At 46.1% G+C, this 22683-nt stretch overlaps 2 protein-coding genes across 3 annotated transcripts in view; both read left to right on the top strand.

The window, feature by feature from the left end:
• LOC142582838 (pro-neuropeptide Y-like) overlaps positions 1-22683 on the top strand; it is a 283838-nt gene that overhangs the window by 237284 nt on the left and 23871 nt on the right. The window lies entirely within an intron of this gene.
• Positions 10802-12428, top strand: LOC142581904 (pro-neuropeptide Y-like). The gene is made up of 2 exons (XM_075691349.1): positions 10802-11126; positions 11861-12428. The coding sequence occupies exons 1-2, from the start codon at positions 10945-10947 to the stop codon at positions 11889-11891; spliced, it is 213 nt and encodes a 70-aa protein (XP_075547464.1). The 5' UTR covers positions 10802-10944; the 3' UTR covers positions 11892-12428.

Raw genomic sequence — 22683 nt, 5'->3', positions numbered from 1 at the left:
TCATGGTGATACTGTACCAGGATGCGTCATAATTAGACTGCAATGGTGCCCTTTCAGCGTAGAGGCCGATGTACATAGGAAGTTTTATCCTGAACCACACGTAAGAAGACAGTGAGAAGCACATCAAGTTTTTGTAGTATCTTCTGGCACTCGGCTGAAGATTGCTGAAGGAGTGATTCAGAGCTCACTTCTGACTACACAGGACTGTTCTACGCTCTTGCTTAGTTGCCATACAGGAACTCACTTCTCTATTAGTATATCACTTCAACTGTCACGCCCTGGTTTTGTCCCTGGTTGCCATGAATATTTAGCTTTTTTAGTTGGTCTGAGTGTTTTGCGAACTATTTCCAGCGTTAGGTAAGCTGCCAAGCTCTGTCTAGCGAATTATCCTGCTATAGAGCTTTATCACGGCTGTAAGTTTAGTTACTGTGTCGCTATCTCTATGTTCATCATGAATAGTGCTACTGCGGTGGCTGTTCCGTGTGTATGGCGTCGCCCAATAAAAATGGAGTTCGTAGCAAAGGTAGGCTTCACGTGTTTTATGTCACCACTACAACTACCACTTCGAGCACGTTTTTTTTTTTTTGTCAAATCCGTTGCTGCTATAGACACACCAGCCGCAGAGGTACAGAATCTACTTTCACGTAAAATGTCTCCCCTGCATTTTATGAACGAACACACACGTTTAATGAAACGCGCCAAACTACCTATTTTGTTTGCAAGCGTACTCTCTCGGAGAGAGAGAGAGAGAGAAACTTTTATTGTCTTAAACGATTTACGTGCAATGGTCAGAGCCCATTTAGTCCAAGGCCCCGCTGGCCTCGGCCGCCAGCTTGCCCTGTTTTATGAAGGACTGCTGTCCCGCCAAGTCTGAGCTGGTTAGCTGTGCCTCCCATTGCTCCACTGTGTGGTGCGTTTCATCAAACGGGTGTGATTTACAATCCCATGCAATGTGTAGTAGTGTTGGTATGCCGCCGCACCACGCGCACTCCGGCCTGTAGCGAGTGGGGAACATGACATTTTGTAATTTAAGGTGAGGTCTGAATATTGCGCCAGCTGACAGCTTCCTCTCCACTGAGTTGTGGTTGAGGGGGGGGGGGTATCTTTTTCTGGTTGCGCACTAATGAGCGAGAATCTCCCGGGAATTCGTTGAATTGGGGTTATTACAGTGGCTACCTGGGACCGTCCCGGTCGAGTCGGCCCGGTTAATAATACCTCGGGCTAGCGAATCGGCCAGTTCGTTCCCCTGAAAGCCTGTGTGACCTGGGCGCCATAGGATCCGGTGATGACGGGCGAATTTCGTCGGTATTATTGAGAGACATGTTTTGGTCACGTGGCCCCTGAGAAGCAGGCGACGTGCTTCTTGTGAGTCTGTTATAGTGGTGACGCTCTTTTGCGTGCGTTCCGCGTGAGCGAGGGCCATTGCCATGGTGAAACTTTCAGCAGCCGCCAGAGTACCTGCCCTTGTTACTCTGCCCTTGTTACTGTACTGTAATTGTTACTGTGCTCTCGTGTCGACGATTGCTACTGCGTACCTCCAGACGTTCTTCTGGGCATCACTGGCGTTCGTGTGCGTTCGAATACGCGGCTACGTCCGTGTATATTATGTTGTACGTGGGATTATTTTCATACATTGTTCTAATATGCTGTACGCGTGCTTTTCGCCTTGCCTTATTGTATTCTGGGTGCATGTTATTGGGTATAGGTGCCACTATTATTCGAGCTCGTGTTGAGGTTGGTAGTTGTAATACGTGTTCGCTGACAAATTGAGGGTGTGGGGAAATGCGTGCCCTTGTCAGTAGGGCCCATCCTGCGTGAGTGTAGCTCAAGCGTTCCCTCTAAGGAATTAGTATGGCTTGTTTTAGCTCTTCGAGTGTGTTGTGTACTCCTAAGGCTAGCAGGCACTCCGTGGACGTCCTCTTGGGAAGTCCGAGGGCCACTTTGTATGCTGATCTTAATATGATGTCGACCTGCGTCTAAGGAAGTGGTAGAGCAGGACGTACTTGACTCGGCTTATCACTAGTACTTGGACGAGCCTCAGCGTGTGTGCGCTAAGTGCATGTGTGAAGAGACCATCAGTCACCTTCTGTGCCACTGTTCTCGCTTCGATAATCAACATGAGACTCTCCAGTGTGCCTTGAATAGACTGGCTGACAGGCCATTTACGGAAGCGAAGATCTTGGGAGCCTGGCCTCACAGTTCATTAGCGCAGAAAGCAGTTCGAGCGCTTTTTCACTACCTGAAGGCAACAGACTTGAGTGCACGACTATAGACATCCTACACCTAAGTTCTCTGTCTCTCTCTTTCACTCCCCATTCCCCTCCCCACGTGTAGGGTAGCAAACTGGATTCAGTCTGGTTAACCTCCCTGCCTTTCCTTCTTCCCTTCTCTCTCTCTCTCTCAGCGTGTCGTGTTCTTGCATGCCCGTTTTCCGATAAGTTACGCGACGGATCATTTGGGCAATGTTATTTGCGGTGGTTTTCAGTGTTTTGATGGTGTGGGATGCTTTCCCGCTACTTTGGAGCCAGAAACCCATGATCCCCATAGCCTTAACTTCTTGGACCATGTGTCCTTTCACACCGATGATGACAGGTGCGTTAGATATGTAGCCCCTCGAATGTACCCAAATGAACTGCGATTTTTCGGGGGAACATTTGAGGCCACTGCTCCTCGAGAATTTGTCTACTGCCTCGGCTGCTTGTTGTAGTACTTGTTCTTTATGTCCCAGAGGGCCCCTTGCTGCCCACAGCGTTATGTCGTCCGCGTACAGTGTTAACCCAAATCGGGGATTTGGTTCATCGGTCGCGCCAAGCGACACGTCGCTATATTGAACAGCAAAGGTGAGAATAATGTCCCTTGGGGTGTTCCTCTACGGGCATCTTGAACTTTTGGGAAGAGATTTGACCGATTCCTATTGTGGTGGTGCGGTTGGTGAGAAAAGCCCACACGTAGTTGTGCGTTCGTTCTCCTCATCCCGTCAATTCGAGTTCCTCCAATATTGTTTTGTGCGAAGCGTTATCAAATGCTCCCTTGAGGTCTAGTGCGAGCACTAGACTTTTCCCTCCGCCGGCGACGTTAGCTATAACTTCTCTGACCAGTAAGAATGCGTCTTGACAGGATAGTCCCGTACGGAACCCTATCATGGTGTTTGGAAACCATCTTATTTCTTCGAGGTACCGCTGCAGTCTTATTTGTTCTACTCGTTCGTACAGTTTACCCCGGCAGGACGTGAGAGAAATGGGCCCCAGAGCGCCTATTGAGTGGTTATATTTAGGTTTGGAGACCATGGTAACTTTAGCGTGTTTCCATTCCGGGGACAATTAGCCTTTGAGCCAGCTCTCGCCATTGAACAGTTCTGTGATTTTAGTCGGGACCCTAGCGTCCACGTTCCAAAGCATCGCGTTCGTGATGGCATCAGGGCCAGGAGCCGAGTTTTTGGCGGCCGCTTGAGCTGCCTCAAAGACTTCTGCATATGTGAAAGGTTCATCTAATTTGGAATTGGCCTTTCCAAGGTATGGCAGCGTCTTGTTTGGGGCGTCTGTGTTTAGTGGTGGTCCTATGTATTGTTCTTTCAGTTTCTCTAGCAGTTCCGCGTCTGTGCCTGGGAAACTGTCCGGTATGCTTTCTCAGAACTTCTTTCGAATGGAAGTGACCAAGGACTAAGTTTAGTTTACGGAGCCAAAACAACAACATTAAATATTCTTCATACGAAGGGCGGTATAACACAAAACTATTCCAATCTACTTCATTGCAATCTCCTGACGTCAAATTTACGTAACCACCGACGCTATCATCAGGAGGTGAGCCACTGTTTTTATTGAACGGCCCTATCAAACGCGCGCCTCGTTTATGGGGGGTCACTCATGTTCACGTTATGTGCAGCGGTGGCGTAGAGGTAGAGCATCCGCCTCGCGTGCAAGAGGACCGCGGTTCGAATCCCGGTGCCGTGCAATTTTCCACCGGATTAAAAAGAAATCCGCGTGTTGATAAAATTCCACAAACAGGCCTGGAGTGTGGCCTGATCCCGGTGACCAGAGCCGGCAACGCACTCCCTCACCAGAGCAGGATTGGCCACCCTGGTGCAGCACTTGGCCACAAGCTCCCATATGAACACAACAATCAAACCCCGGCCCTCAGTCCCCAGCAGCTGCGAAGCAACTAACCACGGCGGCGGTCAGTCCTGCGACGCAGCAGAGGGTACTAACAATCCCTGGATCCGGACAGGCCGCCACTGGAACCTGAACCTGGCAACGTTTAACACTAGAAATGTATCTAGTGAGGAGAGTCTAGCAGTGCTATTGGAAGAATTAAAGGGCAGTAAAATGGGCTCAGCGAAGTTAGGAGGACAAATGAAGCGTATACAGTGCTAAAAAGCGGGCACGTCCTGTGCTACTGGGCCTTAGCGGAGAGGCGAGAACTAGGAGTCGGATTCCTGATTAATAAGAATATAGCTGCTAACGTACAGGAAATTTATAGCATTAACGAGAGGGTGGCAGATCTTGTTGTGAACCTTAATAAGAGGTACAAATTGAAGGTCGTACAGGTGTACACCCCTCCATCCAGTCATGATGACCAGGAAGTCGAAAGCTTCTATGAAGACGTGGAATCGGCGATGGGTAAGGTCAAAACAAAATACACTGTACTGATGGGCGACTTCAATGTCAAGGTAGGCAAGAAGCAGGCTGGAGACAAGGCAGTGGGGGAATATGGCATAGGCACTAGGAATAGCAGAGGAGAGTTATTAGTAGAGTTTGCGGAACAGAATAATATGCGGATAATGAATACCTTATTCCGCAAGCGGGATAGCCGAAAGTGGACGTGGAGGCGCCAGAACGGCGACACTAGAAATGAAATAGACTTCATACTCTGCGCTAACCCTGGCATCATGTAAGATGTGGACGTGCTCGGCAAGGTGCGTCGCAGTGACCATAGAATGGTAAGAACTCGAATTAGCCTAGACTTGAGGAGGGAACGGAAGAAACTAGTACATAAGAAGCCGATTAATGAGTTGGTGGTAAGAGGGAAAATAGAGGAATTCCGGATCAAGCTACAGAACAGGTATTCGGCTTTAACACAGGAGGAGGACCTTAGTGTTGAAGCAATGAACGACAATCTTGTGGGCATCATTAAGGAGTCTGCAATAGAAGTCGGTGGAGACTCCTTTACTGATCAAGAAACGCCAATGTATGAAAGCCTCTAACCCTACAGCTAGAATACAACTGGCCGAACTTTCCAAGTTAATCAACAAGCGTAAGACAGCTGACATAAGGAAGTATAATATGGATAGAATTCAACATGCTCTCAAGAACGGAGGAAGCCCAAAAGCAGTGAAAAAGAAACTAGGAATAGGCAAGAATCAGATGTATGCGTTAAGAGACAAAGCCGGCAATATCATTACTAATACGGATGAGATCGTTCAAGTTGCTGAGGAGTTCTATAGAGATTTATACAGTACCAGTGGCACCCACGACGATAATGGAAGAGAGAATAACCTAGAGGAATTTTAAATCCCACAAATAACGCCGGAAGAAGTAACGAAAGCCTTGGGAGCTATGCAAAGGGGGAAGGCTGCTGGGGAGGATCAGGTAACAGCAGATGTGTTGAAGGATGGTGGGTAGATTGTTCTAGAAAAACTGGCCACCCTGTATACGTAATGTCTCATGACTTCAAGCGTACCAGAATCTTGGAAAAATGCTAACATAATCCTAATCCATAAGAAACGGGACGCCAAAGACTTGAAAAATTATAGACCGATCAGCTTACTGTCCGTTGCCTACAAAGGATATACTAAGGTAATTGCAAATAGAATCAGAACACCTTAGACTTCCGTCAATCAAAGGACCAGGCAAAATTCCGTAAAGGCTACTGAACAATAGACCATATTCACACTATCAATCAGGTGATAGAGAAATGTGCGGAATATAACCAACCCTTATATATAGCTTTCATTGATTACGAGAAAGCATTGTGATTCAGTCGAAACCTCAGTAGTCATGGAGGCATTGCGGAATCAGGGTGTAGACAAGCCGTATGTAAAAATACTGAAAGATATCTATAGCGGCTCCACAGCCACTATAGTCGTCCATAAAGAAAGCAACAAAATCCCAACAAAAAGAGGCGTCAGGCAGGGAGATACGATCTCTCCAATGCTATTCACAGCGTGTTCACGGGAGGTATTCAGAGACCTGAATTGGGAAGAATCGGGGGTAAGAGTTAATGGAGAATACCTTAGTAACTTGCGATTCACTGATGATATTGCCTTGCTTAATAACTCAGGGGACCAACTTCAATGCATGCTCACTGACCTGGAGAGGCAAAGCAGAAGAGTGGGTCTAAAAATTAATCTGCAGAAAACTAAAGTAATGTTTAACAGTCTCGGAAGAGAACAGCAATTTACAATAGGTAGCGAGGCACTGGAAGTGGTAAGGGTATACATCTGCTTAGGACAGCTAGTGACTGCGGATCCGGATCATGAGACTGAAATAATCAGAAGAATAAGAATGGGTTGGGGTGCGTTTGGCAGGCATTCTCAGATCATGAACAGCAGGTTGCCATTATTCCTCAAGTGAAAAGTATATGAGAGCTGTGTCTTACCAGTACTCACGTACGGGGCAGAAACCTGGAGGCTTACGAAAAGGGTTCTGCTGAAATTGAGAACGACGCAACGAGCTATGGAAAGAAGAATGATAGCTGTAACGTTAAGGGATAAGAAAAGAGCAGATTTTGTGAGGGAACAAACGACAGTTAATGATATCTTAGTTGAAGTCAAGAAAAAGAAATGGGCAGGGGCTGGACATGTAATGAGGAGGGAAGCTAACCGATGGTCATTAAGGGTTACGGACTGGATTCCAAGGGAAGGGAAGCGTAGCAGGGGGCGGCAGAAAGTTAGGTGGGCGGATGAGATTGTTTGCGGGGACAGCATGGCCACAATTAGTACATGACCGGGGCAGTTGGAGAAGTATGGGAGAGGCCTTTGCACTGCGGTGGGCGTAACCATGCTGATGATGATGATGATGATGATGATGATGATGATGATTATGATTTTTGTTTTAGAGCATTGTCTACCTTGATAGCTTTTTCTGAACTAATTGGTTGACAAAAGGCTAGAAGCACGCATAAGTGGAGAGGGTTTCGTTGTGGCCGAGCTAGTGTAGTGCAAGTGGGCAACCGGATGAGGAGGGTGGTGCCGGCTTCTGCGACTGGCGCGCTTGAGCTTGTTTCGCTTGCGGTGGACGGCCGAAAATCGCGGCGGAGTGGAACGGAAGGTTAAAAACGGCAGTAAAAGGGATCGACAGCACAGAAAGTTGGCAGACCGATGTCGTATACGTGTCAAAATGCCTCCAAATATTACACTTCTGCATAATTTTTTTATTACACGCAAATGAATTTATTCTCACCGGCAGCTCTGAGTGGATAGTACCAAAGCAATCTGTGGGCAGACATGCATTCCTTTCGGAAGGATTAGTTTCCGGCTATTCCAAAAAGAAAATCACTTTTGTAGGGCATATGAGTGCATGTTCTCGGCGTAAACGTCACTTTGACATGGTGAGCTCCCGTGTTTTTGTGCCGTCACATGACGGAAAGGTAAAGTAGACGCAGCCCGACATCTTTTGATTTATAGCAGTGGTCCGATAGCAGGAAAGGTGGGGAATCAGAATTTTTTTGTTTAATCATGCGTAATCAGTGGGTACATTTCATATCAGATAAGGAGTGTCTGCGGTTTTCGTGATGTCACATGGCAGAGAGGCCAAGTGAGGGTGGCATGAAATATTTTTGACTAATCGTGGAAGGCTGATTACAGAAACGGTATAGAATCAGTTTGGAATATCTTTACGTTATGACACACTAAATTTGAATGAGGGTGACCAGAGATGCAGGAACTTGCGAGCATCTCGACAAATTTAGGATACCTTTAAGTAAGCACGTCTAGAGTTATTGTACCTTGATGGAAAGTGCCTCTCAACGTATTCGATGCTTAGAACTTCCAGGATATTATGGGCCAAGTTCGCGTACCCTCTTCGCCTGGGGATACTTGATTGTTTTTGGTGCGCACGTGTTCATGACCATAGTATTCCTAACTGTGCTTATGCACCAGTAGTATCCTTTTGGGACATCCATGTGTAGTTCCCGAGCTTGCACCTTTCAAAAGGACTCCACCCAACACCAACCCAGCTCAGGGAAATACACCGCCACCCGGTATGCACCACCTCCCCCCCCCCCATTGCGCAATATTCTCTATAAATATTTTTTTTTCTTTTTCGCAAACTAAAGTCTGGTTTCTTCCCTGTTGTTTTCGCACGTTCTTGTGTTTCTCTACTTTCAATCTTGTTCGTTAGCGCGTGTATACCTGCCTATGCAGCACAGGCTAGAAAGGGTTGAAAAGGAAGCTCTCATATTTATTTTTATGTTTCACGGTTGAAGTTCTATACCAAACTACTCAGGCGACGCAGTTTACCTTCCATTTAAGCGCGTAATCGTGATTCCTAATGGAAATTATTTAACTAGTGCACGATCACATAGCATTAACACTGCTGCCCTATTCACTTATGCAACAAGTTATGCCACTAGAGACAGTCATTCCTAGCAATTATGGTATTAACATCACATAACTGCTTTAAGTATTCATATTTCCTAAGATCAATAGCTGTTTAAGCACCCTTCTAAAAAAAGAGTAACACAGGATTCCTTGTCAATTTTTGAAAGTCATCTCCAGCCCTGACATTGTTTACATATGTATATGCATTTTACAGCAAAGCTGGATATGGCTAGAGTTTCGTGCACTTTTGTTCTCCCTGAAAAAAAACTATCATGATCAATGGCTCATGCCCCCATGAGCACTCATGCTCAAGTAAGCAAGCAAACAATTCAATGGCTCATAGCACCGTAAGGCAGAGTCAGTCAAGTGAAGCGAACAGTGCTTACATTCGTTCTAATAAAGCATACAACATACAGAACATCATGTCGAAAACTGTCACGATCAATGACTCACGCCCCGTAACCAGGGGCTCATACCCCCCTAAGCAAGCAAAATATGCAATGGCCTATATCTCCGTAGAATTCATGGCTACTCACTTCGCATGGGTTGCTTACGATGACACTACCCCTGTGATCGTTGTCGGTGGTTTCAATGGGGATGAGTTTGGACCGAAAATGGAGTGGTTTACGTGTTTCGCGTTGCAGACATATCGCTTGTGATGCCCCACCGATCCGGCCCAACCAGCCGCCCTGTAGCGTACGTGCATCGATTTCACGTTATCAAAGAATGTGTTTGCAGTAGCGAGTCAAATAATGAACACCGATCAAGGCAATAAATAAGCATGCGTACCTTTCGTTACAATGACCACCCATCAAGACAATATGAGTTCGTATCTCTGTTCAAATTTGTGTGTCACCTCTGTGTCGTGGACTAAAGAGCTTGGCTGGTCATCCACCTTCACACAGTGGAATGGCACATGATATTTTAAAAAAAGAAGCCAACACCCAGTAAGAAACCATAATTATGCATTAGTCTGCGGCCGCTAAAGCTACATCTGCAGCCGCAGAAACAGTTCTTGGGCGAAATTAGCACATTCCAGAATATTATATATGTTGTTCTATTAATTCGCGTTGTTACTTGATCGATAATTGTAGTGTTCTGTAATCATCATAGTTAATTAGCTTTGTATATTTACTGCTAGCAAAAAATATTGCATAATCTATCAGTATCTATAAATATATAATATAAAATAAAAATTCAAGGGCACTTCGGTATTCACATATGAATAAATGCGAAAGCATTGCGACGTCTCTCCGATCGCGACTCGTTTTACGAAACGTAATGGTATTTTTTTCACGTTACCAAACTTTCTAACTCATTCAATCAGTGTTACGGATGTAAACTCGTGCTTTACAGTTACGCGGGCACTAGTTTGAGTCGTTTCTTTTGCAGTAACCTCCATCCTACTCGAAGTTTGGCTGAGAAGCCTTGAATATATATACCGACAACCGGCGTGGTCTGTCTCTGTGACCACGTGACTTTTTGTGCCGTCTCCGTAACAGGCTCGTCCATCTGAGCGCACGACAGAACTCACCGAAACCACCGCACCGACTATTAGTCGGCCATTGCTGTCGGCGTATTCGCAAAGGGAGGGGCTGTATGAGAACGCTGGCATGAAAAGTGGCATCGGAGCCAGCTGTAGAAGACAACGACGAACGCGCGAGAAGTGGCACGAGTGCTTCTCTGAGACCACCTGACTTTTTGTACAATTGCCGGTCACGCCGCCTGACTTTCCTCTTTCTGATTCATGTAATGTTTTCGCATTAATAAATAAATAAGCGGTCATTGTCGCTGTCTAAAAAGTCTCACAAATAAGAGAAAGTGCAGAAGGTGACGTTCGGGTCAGCTTGTAATTTATACTTTCGCCTAATGCCAATGTACAGAGTTGGGCATTGTTCATGAGGCCATGGGTGCGACTCCCATCCATGGTGAGGACGTGCAAATATAGGAGGAATATGCGAAGACACCCTTCTGATGACGTTTCATTTCAAGTGAGCCCAACTTCTGGCGAAGTGCAGGAGTTGCACTGTCCTGCGTCCTCGTTTCCTACAATTCTTATGTTACCTTAAAGGGAGATAAAACTGCTCACGGACGTATTAGCAAGTCGCATTGCCAACTTGCACGTGGTCGATTCATTGGCGTTGGGACAACGCGCTCAAGGGCGCTTTATAAAGATCTTGTGTACTAGCGCCTTTTTATTAGCCCCCTGTCTTCCGTACACGTCCCGCTGTCTCGTATCTTTAGACTGTGTTCAATTGCAGATTTGGTGCGGCCACCGTTTGACGCCATTCTGGACCACCGTTGACACCGTAACTTCGTAGTTTTCTCTCTGCCATCACCATTCGTGTCGTGAAGACTGCACCGGTACTTGCACACGGCGCCTGTGCTCACGTACCGGGGGTTGGGCCATGCGCAAGCCTGCCTTGCTGCTCGTCGTTCTATGCCTAATTCTGCTGTGCAGTGAGGGCCACGAGGCTGGCGCTGTGCTGAGGCGAAAGCCGGCCATGCCACCCATCTTCCATAGCGAGCAGCAACTGCTGCAGTACCTCAAGGAGCTCGACGACTACTACCTTATCATTGGCAAGCCAAGGTATGATTGATTGATTGATTGATTGATTGATTGATTGATTGATTGATTGATTGATTGATTGATTGATTGATTGATTGATTGAAGCATGAATTAGTACGTCGGCCACCACAATTGTGGATCAACTCCAACATTCATATGGTTTCCACTGCTCAGCACGAGCTTGCGGTATTTCATTCCCCATAGCCACGGCCGCATCCCATCGAAAGGGCGATGCAAAAACTTTCAGGTACCAAGCTTCTGGCGCGCTTAAAAAACCTGAGGAGGTCAAATTTAATCCATATCACTGCACTGCGGCGTCGCTCATATGCCAGGTGCCGTTTTGGGACCCTTCGGTGGTCTGCCATTGTCGCTTTATGAAATGTCTTACGGAATGAAGCTTGCCCCGAACCTGTAGTTGTTCTTACGAAGCTAACAGAGCTGCTTGTTTCTGTGCTACCCAACCTATAGCAAATAATTTACATTCCTTTCCCTTTCTCTAGTCGTTGGCATTACATCCTCTCATTTTACCTTGCTCAGTACCTGTTGCTATTCACTCATTCACTTTTCACGGTTTCCTTTTTTAGCATTTTACAGACGCGACTACGTGCCCGTCAGTCGGCATTCATAATTTACGATGATCCTTCAAAAATTAAAGCTGTTTCATGAAGATTTAGCTGAGTTAGACGCTTTTTAGTTTTCTTGACCATTCCCTGTCTTCTGTGTATGTTTTTTTATTCGTTTGTTTATACTTACAGATTCGGACGCAGCATGCCGGAAGACAAGTGATGCAAATGGGGCTAACACCTGCATAGCACGAGGGAATTCTGACAGCCGCCCTCGAGGATCCAACGTGCATTCGCTCAAAGAAGCTCTATGAGCCTAACACTGCACCTTGTAGAATGTGATCACAGTTTGGATACTTTCAAAGAAATGGACCACACTGTCTCTCTACTCACCCATCGCTTTATGTGACCACGTAGATTTCTACTACCTCATTGGAACTGTGGTTTTCTTCTTTGACCTCTAGTCATCGGACTTCTGATGTGTATTTCTGACGTGGCTTATTTCTAAGCAATGTTTTGCGTACATACGCTCAGCAGTAGCTAACACACAATCACTCTCCTTTTGTGGTAACTTGAGAAAGATGACTAAAAGGACACAGCGTTGCGTAATTTTGCGTTATTTGGTGCGTAAAACAAATATTGATCTATCCCAAGCCATACAGGGAAGAGTTTGGTGATGCGGCGTGGTAGGGATCATAGCGGATAGGCCCGTTTTTTCGCGTTTTCTGTCAAGTCGCACAAACAAAAATGCTCAGGCGCCAGATTCACTTCATGTAAACGCTGTTTGTCATTAGCTGTTTGCCTTACCTAATATCATATCTAAAATCACGATTGATTGTCACCTGCCTTAAGTAACCATTATATAATGACAACTTTTTTTTCTGAATTTGGCCCGCTGACTCTTATTTACGAGATGTTCTTACGTTAGAACTGTTCGTAAGAGCCGCTGCATACCTGTCGTGATGTCTGACATGTCCTTAACAAATTAGGCCAGCCAATAGCAAAAATGATTTAGGAGCAAAAACCTTTGTGTATTCGGCCACAATTTTTCAGAAGGGTGTCATGCTGGAAATACAAAATTCTGGAAGGGGCTGGTTTCACTGACAGTATTAGATGCCGGGGATGCCAGGCACTTGAATTTCGGGCCGATGTTATTTTGTGTGATGACACAGGAGATCTTTAGCCCACGTTCTGGGACATCAGCAAACGTTTATTGAGGCGTTTATTATACTGCGGAAATATTTTAACGAGCATGGTGCGCCCATATCGTTTCTGTCTTTAATCTCGTAAATACAACGTATATACTAACCGTTCATACTTCTCAGTGTACGTACATCACTTCGGCCGAACCGCATGCCACTGCCTTGGTCCTCCTATGCTTTCTTTTCGGCACAGTTAGCTTGCGTAACCCCCAAATTTTTTACTGCCACCGTTACTTCTAATATGCCAACAACTTAATGTATAACTCATGGTAGATTAATAAAGATGTTTTAGGTATTCTTAAAGGATAGTCTTTCCAACTTTCATATGTGCAGGCAGCCTTAGCTTAGCAACAGATCTCGTTATCCTGGACCGAGTAGATTAGCTTATCTCAGGTGTACGAGGTGGTTTTTTTTTCTTCGAACAAATTGGTGGTCGTAAAACCAGGCACGCTATGGAACAAGTCTAGGCGTCTTAGCTTTACGACTTGCTACAACGCAAGGCACATCTGTAGGCGCAGTTCACTGAAATTTAGAACACTGATTAGCAAAGAAGTTAACTATATCGTAATTTGTCATCGTATGTGCAATGCACCTAACGTACAGGAGGAAACATCCCACACATTGTGCGGACAACGTGGCACCCGTTGCACTATAAGAATGAAATAGGCACACGAGACTTCTGGAGCCGCCAGATTGTCGGGAAAGAAATTAAATCTTTGGGCAAAGGCAGCATGCCACGAAGCCAAACGGTAAACCACGACCTGTGCATTAGAATATGCGACTCGAATGGCAAAACTATGATCACATTGCTTCCGCCGATGGAAATCCCAAGGATTAAAGGCCAACTGCAACTAAATTTCACTTTGGCTAAATTTGTTATATATGAGTACTATACTACCACTGAAACCATCTTGGTAAAGTCGTCGCGCTGGTGATTGTATAGTTGTTGTTGTAGTTAACAGCCTTTAAAGAAGCGCATAAGCATAGGATTCGCGCACCTGGTGGTGTCACTATGACGTAAACCCCAGCACGCCGCGTCCGGAAATTTTATGCGCGTCGGGCGCTTGGGCTAGCTCGCGCTGCCACGCCTGGGGAACCACAGAGGCCAATCAAAGCACGCTGCAGATTGAGCCTCTCACACGGGGAGAGGGCTCTTCGTGACGTCACCCTGGCGTCACCCCGCGGCGACATTGTGATCGGTGCCACGCGGCATGCCGAGGAACCATGCATTAGGTCATGTGTCACTTTTAGCGAGCGGCGATGGCGTTGTGTTTTTTCAGTTTCCGTATCAAAACGCCTATTCTGCAAGATTTTCGTGACGCTTCCGCTCGTATTACAAACTTTAAATTTTCAACGGCGGCTCCTCTTTATCTACTTTATCTTAAACTAGGCTTCTTTCCCGGTTCGAAATTTTGTTGCAGTTGGCCTTCAACGAGCGTTGAAGTCTGTTTCTGTTCTTTTTTGATCTTCACTACTCGAGCATCCCGAGCAAAATCATGGTAAATAATTCACGCGACATGATGCGTGGGATACTCTTTCAAGTCTCCTTTCCTACACTGGATAAAGCACTAGGCAGGGTTATGGAGCGTGATCCTCAAAATCGCGAAAATTTCGCTAACAATTCTACATGTGCCTTTTATGACACGGCGTAGAATGTAACTGCATGTGCAACATAGACAGTGCAGCGTTTGTCAACGGTTTTAAATCCAGTGCGCTCGCGACCGGAACTGTGGTCGGGCTTTGTGCTGGATCTATCGCATGGCTTTCTTTCAGTAACCTCCCAAGGTTGAGATGCGCAGTGCTCATCATTCATCTCTAGTTTTGAGGGCAAGGCTTGCAACGAGAGCCCAATTCTATGGCTCAATTTACTGATGGCAACTTGATATTGCATGGCAAGATTTCCCAGTGCTGTATAAACCGACGCTTCAAGAAGTCAGTCACAAGCCGCACGTTTACGTCTTTAGTACGGTCTTGTACCATGCACCGGTTTTTGCATTGTTGCATGCGTTTTGTAACCTCCGTAGATGCACGCCTACTTCAAGTTACCTTGAGATACCCACGACATTGTTAGAATAAGAGTCACTGTATAAATATGGCAAGGAAGAAGACATACGATCGAGTTGTACATGGAAATGCACAGTTTTGAATAAGCAAATTCGAGCTGATGTGAGAAATTCAGTTGCAGCTAACTAGTGATATTATTGTGCTTATTTGTTGTTACCTAAATAAATTGGTTTTCACCGAACTGCTCATTTTCCTATTTTTTTTTTGCAAGGCTTCTTCCTGAGCCGGTCGCATACATGCCTTAGATTGTCAGGTCAGCGGTACGAACACGCTTTCAAACGCTAGCGGAAGCATGCACGTTTAGATCGGATACTCATTCGCTTTAATGTGCTCGAGTTCTTACTGCAGACGACAACACTAGCCACAATATATTGATACACCTTTGTAGCTAGGCAACGAATATTCAAAGCTTTCAAATAACGAATCAAATTGTGTCGCATTCAATTAGGTCCTCTGATTGAATATCTACTGTTCGTAAATACGAATATCTTTTAATAATTTTCGAATATTTCCAAGCGTGAATTGTGCACAATCAAACATAAAATTGCAGCAGAGGTGGGACAAATTTCATCCCCGTGGGCATAAATTAAGGCATAAAACATGAGAAAGTACGCTTAGGAACAGGCTATATTGCTGAGGAAGTCAGACTTTGCGGGCTAGTCAGTGACTAATCACACTTTACCAAAGAGTCATGTACTAGTGAACCCGCTCACGTGTTCCTAATGATCCATATGTACTTTTAATAAACAGTGAAGTGTCGACGACTACGAAGTTACTCAGTGCTAGAATGCACCTGTCCCAGCTAGCCAGTTTTCGTCAAATTTTCATCAGTCCCTGGGGCGCTTTCCGCGTCCTGGCGTGAGGCAACGGACGCGGAACGTTCCGCAGACTCGTGCTGCCAGAAGTCTGCAACCGCAAGCTCTTCTATGAGTCAAGGCACCTGGTCAACCACCAGTGAACGCTCAAGAGAGACTCCTACTTCTGTGGCCATGGATGCAGAGCCTATTTCCGGCCCGTCTGGCCAGAGCACTACATTGACAAGTTCCTCAAGGAAACGAGGCACCTGTTCCGGCACCAGCGAAGTCATAGAGGTCTACTCAATCACAGGTGACGACTCATCCGATGACAGCTTCGTGTCGGTGAGGAGGCGAAGGGCTAAAAGGAGGTTTATCAAGGCGTCGTCACCAGCGAGTACGTCAACAATACAGGCAGGCAGTGAACGCTGGCCGCGCACCATCTTCTTCATGCCAATGGGTTCTTCGGTCAACCTTCGAGTATTGAACAGGCAAGCTCTCTCTGTTTTTGTTGAGGGAAAGGTGCCAAACGAAATCAAGGAAGTCCGACTGAACACAAGAAAGAATGTTCTAGCTGTCGACATAACCCGTGGAACCACGCTGGAGACGCTATGACAGATAACAGATTTGGGCAACATAAAAGTACGACTGGTCATACCTATGGGTGGGGCCTGCACTGCAGGTGTGATCTACGATGTTGACTTAGCAATTTCGAACACGGTCCTGCCAATTCTGATCAAACCGGCATACGGAGTGGTCATCACGCACGTATGCTGACTCGGCAACAGCCGTTGTGAGAAGGTAGTGTTCAAGGGGGATTTCATCCCTTCGCACGTAAAGGTCGGTCACTTACGACATGTCGTACGGCGGTTTGTCCCAAAGCCGCTTCAATGCCACAAGTGCTTCAAGATTGGGCATGTTAAGGGCGCCTGCGCAAACTCCACAATGTGCCCCCGGTGCGCGGAGTCACACACGGAAGATGTCTGCCGTGCAACAAACTTTAGGTGTGGAAACTGCAAAGGCACCCATGAAGCGACATCTAAAGAATGCGCAAGAATAAAAAAAGTTCGAAGTTCTGAAGAAAATGGTCAGCGATAGCTCAACCCATAGAGAAGCCTCAGAAAAGATCCAGCGTCAACGTCGTCATCGACGGAAACGCTCAAGACAGGGTGGAGTTCATGCATCGCTTGCGCCAACGCCATCATCTTCAAATAGAACGACCGAGAGCACAAGGAAGCCTCATACGGAAAAGGCTGCCCCCGTGGAAGGGTGGCCGGCGCTCTCAGTCTTCTAAAGAGCCTCCACGCTTGATGCTCCCATCGATGCCCGCTTCTGTTGGTGAGGCTTCAACAGTCGACTGCCAAATGATTCCAGTGCTGAGATGATCCATTGTGAATGTCATCAGGGCCATGCTGGCAAGCATTGACACTACATCTGCTCGAAGTCGGCTACAAGTGCTCGACGTGCTGATCCCCGTCCTAGCAAGCCTTGAGTGAAACCATGACTGACAATCACCAGTCACTTCGTAAAGAGGTCAGAGAAGCGTCGATCCTTCAGTGGAACGCGAGAGGTCTAAGATCTCGCATCGCCGATTTTCGTCAATTTGTTCTCACTAACCAATTTCCAATCATTGTCATCTGTGAACCAAGATTATCACATCCAATAAGACTATCCGGCTACGAGACAATATTCTCATCAAGCCACATCAAAAGTTGCAAGGTTGTCGTGTTTATTCGCCGTGAACTCACTTGCGTCGTCCAATCGGTGCAACCTCATGACGGCAATCAGTACGTGTGCATGACTGTTAAAAATAGGACAGTCACCTTTGCACTCTTGGGGGTGTATCTGTCTCCATCAAGTCGATTTGACACCAAAAGACTAGAGGACATCTTAAAAACACAACCTGGTCCATGGATTATTACTGGGGACTTCAACGCACAGCATACCATTTGGGGAAGCTCAAAGTTTAAGGCGACGGGACGACGACTAGCTTCATTAGTTTCCAATAATGGTCTCTACCTATGAATGACGCGAGTCCAACATTTCTGCCGGGAATAACGTACAGCAGCTGCCTCGATTTCACTTTCGTCTCCCACCGCCTCACAACACATGTTACGTGGTTTTTGGACATTGAAACGCACGGAAGTGACCACATCCCCACTTATCTCAAGATCAAGGGAATGTCTCACGCGTATACACCACCACGATACGAAGAATAAATTGGACTTTCTTTAAATCCCAGATTGAGGACGCTTGCCACAAAGGCCTCTCTTGTGGACTTCAACAAGCTATCAAGAAAACGGCACAGACAGCCACGCGCACACTCACGTGTTTTCCAAGGTAATCTGAATTCGACCTGGAATTGGAGCGGCTTCGTGCGATTCACCGTCGTGCTGAACGAAGATATCGACGCACTACGTCAATTCAGGATCTAAGAACAGCCCGGCGAATGCAAAAGAAGATACAATGCCGCATGGATAAACTAGAGGCTAAGCGGTGGTCGAAATTTTGGGCGTCGCTAGATCCCCGCAAACCGCTATCTCAAATATGGAGAACTGTGCGAGGTCTACCTTCTGTTCCGGAACAGCGTTTCCCGTTTAAGGTCCTAGCACTATTACAGCGCCGACAAGACATTGATGTGGCGGAAGACTTCTGTGCTATGATTGCGAGCCAGCCAACTCGCACAGGTTCGCTTACACTGAACTGTACTGCAGATTCACGAGATTTACGCATGGATCTGCCTTTCACGACGCAAGAGCTTGACGCGGCACTCGCCCTATTTAATCGGTTGTCGTCGCCTGGTCCGGATGACATATCTTACCGTATGCTATGCCACCTTGGTGAACGGGCACGAAGTGCGCTCCTTAATATCTATAATGAGTCCTGGCAGGAGGGCAAAGTTCCTCAAGATTGAAAGATAAGCCGCCTGGTACCGCTTCTTAAGCCTGGCAAGTCTCCCTTAGAGATTACTTCATACCGACCAAATGCGCTGGCAAGTTGCGTTGGGAAGGTAATGGAGCGAATGATCCTCGCCAGACTTGAGTGGTATACCTTGAACATTACAAAATCTACCCGGACGCCATGGCTGGTTTTCGACGTCACCGATGTGCTATCGACAACGTTATCGATCCGGTAACCTATGTTGAACACCAAAAGACGTGTAAGAGGTTATCTATCACAATGTTGTTAGATATAAAGGGAGATATAAAGCGAGGGTGACGTGGGGTCAAGACGATGCCCTCTCCCCTCACGCAACACATGGTGCGGCAGCAGATGTTCCCTTTCGTCAGCTCTGCTCCGTCGAGGCGCGCACGTGAAGTGACGTCTCAACCAATGGGAATTTAGGTGCTGTTTCGCTGCTACATACGCCGGTATTTTAGTTAAATGGGCCCCATTTGATGCTTTCGCATCAAAAATAAAAACACAACTCCTTTACGCAATCACATGCGTGAAAGCTTCGCTCAGGTGCAATACCACTATAGAATGTGCGACCTCTTCGTGTACTTCGGCAACGTCGACGAAGGATTGAGCTCAATCACCACTGTCAGTCCAAGAGGAGAGCCGCTGGAGCAGTTTGTCATAGAGATTGAAACCATCCACAATGAAGAAAGTCTTGAGTAGCCATTGCCTTTCCCATACTCGCCGCACTAGAAACCGCCGTCACCAGGTTAAAAAAAATCGCCGACGACTACAATACTCCCTAGTGCAAAAATTGAGCAGCTTTATTTTTTAATTTAGTACTATTTCATCTCCAACACGACTAAAAAAATTCAGACCACTCTCAGTGGCGTGAACTCTGGCCAAGCGTATAGTGTGTAACAAACAGTCATCGCCAGTACATGCGCAGTCCATATGACTGTTAAGATATACGACCGCCAAGAGGCAGAGCCCGAATTCACAATGCTTCTCGTTCATAGCGGTTGTTTGTCTATGGCTAGTTGCCTTCACCAATAATAGCTCGCGCGTTTGGATTGGTCGGAATTCGCTGTTACGAACGATTCCAGCGTGCGAGTCGTTCTTTGTGAATGCAAATCTTGATACTTCAGTGGCTTATGATATATCTTGTGGCACGCAGGCTGCGCCAGCTGCACGTAATCATGTAATGATACGATTGCTTCGTGCGAGAACGAATTGAATGTGAGGCTGAAATGCAAATGGCAATTCAAATACATAAACTCATAGTGTCACATGCGCCAGTAAAGAAACGGTCATCATACGTTTCAGATGCTGGCTGCGAATGCGCAATTATAGAAAGTCAGATGGCGCCGCATGCATCGCATACAGTACGTTCTTACGCCAATACTGAAGCTCGTTATCTTACTATTTCTCTTATTTCACATAAATGCGCACCTTTGCTGCAGGGTTATCTTAGTCTCCATACAGAAAAAGATTGCGCGTAGACACGAGGACAAGCCGAGAAAAAAGGAAAAACACAAGGACGAGGGCTATATTTTTCTCGGTTTGGCTTCCTGTCTCCACGCGGTCTGTTTCGGGATGCATTTCAACCAACTAGCCCAACTTCCTGCTCTACCTTAGTCTGCTTCGTTTGTGGTCTTTCGTATCTAATGTTGTCTCCACATCTCAGTTATGTGTCCACACAACTTAGATGTTGTATCACATTCAAAGCCACGTATAAAAATGTCTGCCCCCAAGTTGCGCGGGATGTATCCCGGGCCTACAAATAAAGCATTGTTCGGAGCATTCAATGGGCACAGTTACGTAAACCACCTAGCTATTCACAGCCAGTCACCACCATCCCGTGCATTGCTCATAGCTCAAGCCCTCGCTTGGTTGTGACTGCTTCTTTTTCTTTTTTGGCCCTACCCTTCTCGCCAAGATTCCTGCATGTATAATGCAGCGGCTGTCACAAGCAAACACCATTGCATGGATTGCTCGACAAAGAGATTAAGGCCAACTACGTGGGTGACCAGCGAGCTATGCTTTCTTTACGTGTCGTCGCGTTGTTAAGAAATGCATACTTCATCATTTCTTGTTCACTGTCATTCAAGTGAAAATAACTTTTAGCGTCGGAAAGGTGCGGTAGTTTTTGTAACCTGTGACGCCAACCGACTTCTTACCATTCTTTTTGTGCGCGTATATGGTTCTTGAGAGTGGGATATAGTGAGAATTTAGCATATGGACAATCTCCCGTGCTGTCCCACTATTTTACTTCATAATCTCTGGGTATCTATCTGTCTTCCGCATGTTTCAAGCATATATTCTCTTGGTTAAGAAAGCTAGGAACAGTTCTGTGCCGTTGAAGCCTTTGTTTTATTTTGTTGCAGTTAGTTCAGCACGCAGGCGCTAACTACTCAAATTTTTTCCTTCTACATTTTATACGAATAATCTGAAAGGGAACATCATTTAGGAACAAGAATTAACAAGACATTTCAAGAAACGAAAACACGTACTAGAATTTTCACATGACCATTGATTTGCTGTCACTAAACAGCTGTCACACAGGAAAAGCAATTCTTTTTTTACATTTAGTGTTATTATCTGTAAGAACGGCCCTCTCATTTCATCATGGTGAGCCATACTTTATCACCACAGCGAGCCATGTCACCTTACTACGTGGTCCCCAGGAGCACCAGCTTTTCGCATGCCTTCCACACCAAATGACCTCACTTCCACGTCACTGTGAAGATAAATTCTTCCAATACCAGCGATATCTAAGTACCGGACGCAACACCACTAGGCAGTCCGGGTCATCCGCTGCCGACTTTCTCTTTCTGCAGCTTGGCTAGTTCGCAGTCGAAGCTCATCATAACACTTCTGTACGCTGTAACGGCCGGTAGTGTTATAATGGCTATCTGCAGTGTTATGAATCTATCTGTGCCACCTGATGCTCTTCCCTGCATCATGGTCGTCGAGAACATGTCATAAAAATATGATGTAATAAACAAAATCAAAGTACAATGTCTATTTTGCAGGCCAAAAACATGCGTATACTGTTCTCTAGTGGGATTTTCAAATAAAGAAACTAATACCAGTGCACCCGAACAGGATTTCCCACCAGGAACTGTTACCCCCGTGTTTACCAAACGAGCCTCGACTCGAAGCTCTTCCACGACTCCAGCGCGTTAAGCAAGATCCCGGCACATAATTAAAAAGGCATTCAACTTTAAAAACACTCCTCAGTCATCCATATACGACAAGTTGCTTGATAATCGCATATTCACAGTAGCACATTCGAGTGGGTGCCGAGAGCGCGAGGTTGCAAGGCTTTCCCTGCGCATAGTGTCAAAGTGGGGCAAGCGAGATCGCATCATAGGGCCCACCGGTGTAATCTCTGAGCCTATCGTCATGAAAACACTGTGACCACTTCGGTCGAGGAGCAGCACTGCCATCCATTTGATTGAAGAGCGTAAGCAAGCCTCAAGAGATCATTGAGAAGCCAAGTCGGTGCGATTACACGAAGAGCTGCTCCTTGGATGAAACAAATACCTAGAAGACAAAAGGGTGGGGAGTGAGCTCGTGCAACGGAAAGTTAAAAGGATAGGAATGCGAACTAGTTGTTATGAATTCATCACCGAAAAACCAGTTCGCATTAAACACGGATGGTCAGATTCACGGTGGACGATCGCAAGAGTAATCTGACCATCCACTGTGCAAAGTGTGGCTGCTATCTGGTTTTTCAAGAGACAAGGTTTTCGCCCCCGTACAGAGACCAAATGGCACGCCAGATTTTTGATGCTGTTGCCATAAAGTGTAAGGCGACGCATGCGACAGCGTTTCATCGATCGCTCTAACTGACAAAGAGTTTAGGTATCTCCGCCACTCATATAATAGTGCATTTTAGTTTCACTCTCATTAATTGACTTTTTAATCACTTGGTGCATGCGTTGCTGAAAGAACATGATGATTCCCCCTTTTCAAAAGCCCCTTTCAAAAATATATTTGTGTATGAGCGCAATAAACTCAAGCACTCGGCCGTCAGCACTTGTCTGGTGTT

This window comes from Dermacentor variabilis, chromosome 5, assembly GCF_050947875.1.
Source record: "Dermacentor variabilis isolate Ectoservices chromosome 5, ASM5094787v1, whole genome shotgun sequence".
Lineage (NCBI taxonomy): Eukaryota > Metazoa > Arthropoda > Arachnida > Ixodida > Ixodidae > Dermacentor > Dermacentor variabilis.
Note: the sequence above shows the minus strand (reverse complement) of the source record. Positions and strands in the feature narration are given on the sequence as shown.